Source organism: Myotis lucifugus, unplaced genomic scaffold (assembly GCF_000147115.1).
Source record: "Myotis lucifugus unplaced genomic scaffold, Myoluc2.0 scaffold_285, whole genome shotgun sequence".
Taxonomy (NCBI): domain Eukaryota; kingdom Metazoa; phylum Chordata; class Mammalia; order Chiroptera; family Vespertilionidae; genus Myotis; species Myotis lucifugus.
Genome location: NW_005871333.1, coordinates 616,734 through 619,835, shown reverse-complemented (window position 1 = coordinate 619,835; position 3,102 = coordinate 616,734). Strand labels below are relative to the sequence as shown.

The 3,102-nt window shown below is 51.3% G+C and overlaps 1 protein-coding gene across 1 annotated transcript; it reads right to left on the bottom strand.

Annotated features, from left to right (window-relative positions):
• Positions 1-232: 232 nt before the first annotated feature.
• Positions 233-1,219, bottom strand: LOC102425794 (putative MAGE domain-containing protein MAGEA13P). The gene has a single exon (XM_006099859.1). The coding sequence runs from the start codon at positions 1,217-1,219 to the stop codon at positions 233-235; it is 987 nt and encodes a 328-aa protein (XP_006099921.1).
• Between the last annotated feature and the right edge of the window lie 1,883 nt (positions 1,220-3,102).

The window sequence follows — 3,102 nt, the reverse complement described above, 5'->3', positions numbered from 1 at the left end:
TTAAACAGCACTAAATACATAACCAATGCCATTCATGAACCTAGACTCTGAAGCTAATAATTCTTTTAGGAAGCAGAACATTTGAAACAAAAAGAAAAAAGAAAGAAGAAAAAAATTGCAATTCATCCATCCACTAGTTAGAACCCTGATTTCCCTCTTCAAACACCAAGCTGAGAAGCTTCCCAGACTTCACTCAAGATGGCAGAAGCTGCCGGATGTGACACCAGGACTTTCACCGACCATCCCCGGGGCCAGCTCCGGCCTCAGCTCTCTCTCTCTCATCTTTCAGTGCATCCTCGTAACAGTCTGCGAAAGCAGTCGGCTCATTCCCAGTGGCCCTGGCGAGAAATTCCAGGACTTTCATCTTGGTGGTTTCAGCACGGGCTCTTGGACCCCACAGGAACTCATAGCGCGGAGGGTCACTCCCGGGCACCTGCCGGCATTCCAAGTACTTTTCCTGCACGAGATCTTCAGTGATGAGCTTCCTGGGCTCCCCATAGATGAAATCATTCTTCCCAGCATGCACCCCAAGCGAATTCAGCATTTCCCAGATGACCTCTTCTGGGGCACTGTTTCCGTGCACGAGGATTATGCACAAGATAAATACCAGGAGGCCAGTCTTGGGCATGCCCTGGTCATCACTCAGCATCCCGTCGTAGGTGAGGTCTAGTAATTTGACGAGCTCGTAGGAGTGGCCGGGGGGGTCCACTTCCTTCACTTCAATGCCAAAGACAGTCTCCATGCAATCACAGGCTCTCGTGAAGACCTCAGGGAAGTGATCCTTGTGCTCGCTCAGGACACTCGCTAGCATTTCTGCCTTTGTGATGGGCTCCTTTGTTACATATTTGTTCCTCAGGAAGCGCACCAATTCAGTCATCTTATTCTGTAGCACTTCAGTGGACAAGGACCCAGGATTTGGTGGAGGCTGCAAAGTGGTCGGACCCTCCTCTCGGCTGCTGGAGGCCTCAGTTGATTTGCTCGATGGAGTGGCTTTGATGGCGGTGGAGGAGGAGCAGGCTCTCTGGGAATTCTGGGCAACACTTGATATTCCAGCAGCAAGCGCAGCCTCTGTGATGCTCTGAATCAAAGCAGAAAGAGAGGGGAAGGCAGCTCCCTCCTCAGTGAGAGGAACCTGTGCAGCCCCGAGGCTTGGAGCCTCTGTTTGGGCCTGGAGGCTTTGTTTAGGCTCGGGGCACTGATTCTTCTTACCGAGAGGCATGATGACTGGTGTTGGAGGCGGCAGCAGGAGTGTGTGCAGCAGGTTCGGTGATGGGGACGAGTGGCCTCGGTGCCCGGAAGGGCCCGGGCTTCTTCCCTCTGTTGACGTGTGGTCACCCTTCTTAAACAAAGGCTTCGCTTCCCTAGCAGGTGCACACACTCCTCCCTCTGAGATGTGAGTCCAGCAGGAAGCGGCTTCACCCTCTGGCTCCCAAGGCGGAAAGTCGGATTGCGGTTTTAGAATATTAGGATCTGCCTATGCCATTTTCCCCCTTCAGTTCTCAAGACTTGGGAAACATTTTGATGAGGATCCTGCAGACGAGCGTGCCTTTCCTCGCTCTTCCTTTCCTTCTTCTTTCGTTCCTTCTCTCCTTTCTTTTTATCAACAAGCTCCTAATTTATGCTTTCCGTCCGTAGCCTCCCACTTCCCAGTTTTTCGTACAGAATTAGACACGTAAACTTTTTTTTTATGGCAAAAGCAATTTACTTATTTCAAAACACCTCAAAGCCTCAAACAATACTTGCCTCAGAACTGCGTCACTCCCACGTGAGGAGCCTCAGGCGAATCCTCTGAAGGAGCTGATGGATGAGTGATGCATAGAAAGTTCCAGAGGGAATGATTTTAAGATTGGGGCTCTTCAGAAGGGCAAGCCTCATCCAGCGTGAGCCTGGGCACACAGCCGGGAAATGGGCAGGTGTGACGGCTGGTATCATGATGGAGGTGTCCCTGCCGACTGCTCTTGCTTTCTCCTTGAAGAGTGTGGTGAAGGCAAGTGGGAAATAAATGTGCTAGAACGTGGGAAAGAAAACATATCTGGGAAGGCTGCCACAGTATTGGGTACCCGTCTGAGACTCGTGGTGAGACTTTCAAGGGAGGCCAGGGAGCACAGTGGTGTGTGCAGGAAAGGCCTGGAATGGAATGACAGTGATGATAGCACAGGGTCAAGATGCTGCCAAGCAAAAGCAATGGAGGGGGAGGAGCAGGGGATGAGGGTCATTTGCAAGGGAGTGATTCTAGTAATGAACATGGAATCTGGGACGAGGAAAGAGGCGGTAAGGACCCGAGGGAAGATGGTTAGTAAGCAGAGGTGGTCAATGAATCAGAGGTCTCCGAGTCATCAGAGAAGGGGTTCTTGCCCCCTTTCAAGGACAGAAATCAAGAGAGGAGGTGACACAGATTCAAAAAGAAGAGGTTTACTGAAAACAAGGCAGAGGGGGCTTGATGCATCGAGGGAGCACACACTTAATGAAGAATACGGCTCCTGAACTGCTGTTGGGGTCTGGCTTCTAGAGGGCTGGGTGGCTGGGTTCCTCACGCAGGCGCAGGGTAGGTGTCTCTGCTTCCCAGGTTCCCTCCGGGGGCTGGTATTCACCGGCACAGGTGCAGAGCAAAGCTCTTGGGGAGCCCCCAAAGGGAAACTAACCTGGTCTAGGAGAGGCTTCAGAACTGAAAAGCATTCCTATCTGTTTAAGAAAGGCTCACCCAGTGGATAGAGCATCAGCCAGTGGACTGAGGGTTCCAGGTTCGATTCTAGTCAAGGGCACGTACCTCGGTTGCAGGCTCGATTCCTGCCCTACCGCTCCCCACACCCCCCAGCATGTGTGGGAGGCAACCAATCCACGTGTCTCTCTCACATGGATGTTTCTCTGTCTCTCCCCTTCCCTTCCACTGTCTAAAAACGCATGGGAAAATATCCTCAGGGGAGAATTAACTAAAAAACAGGCTCATCCTATCTCATCAGTAAGATTGAAGGGATACTGGACCGCAAACACTAACCTAAGTGAGATAGAAGACTAGGAGATAGGGATCAAAATACCAAATCAGAATTCCTGAAACAGAGATTTTGGAGATGGGGTACAGGGCGTGACTCTAGGAGTAGCAGA

Bases quoted from the DNA above. Each gene is read 5' to 3' on its own strand.
- LOC102425794 (XM_006099859.1), bottom strand. From the start codon at position 1,219: ATGCCTCTCGGTAAGAAGAATCAGTGCCCCGAGCCTAAACAAAGCCTC.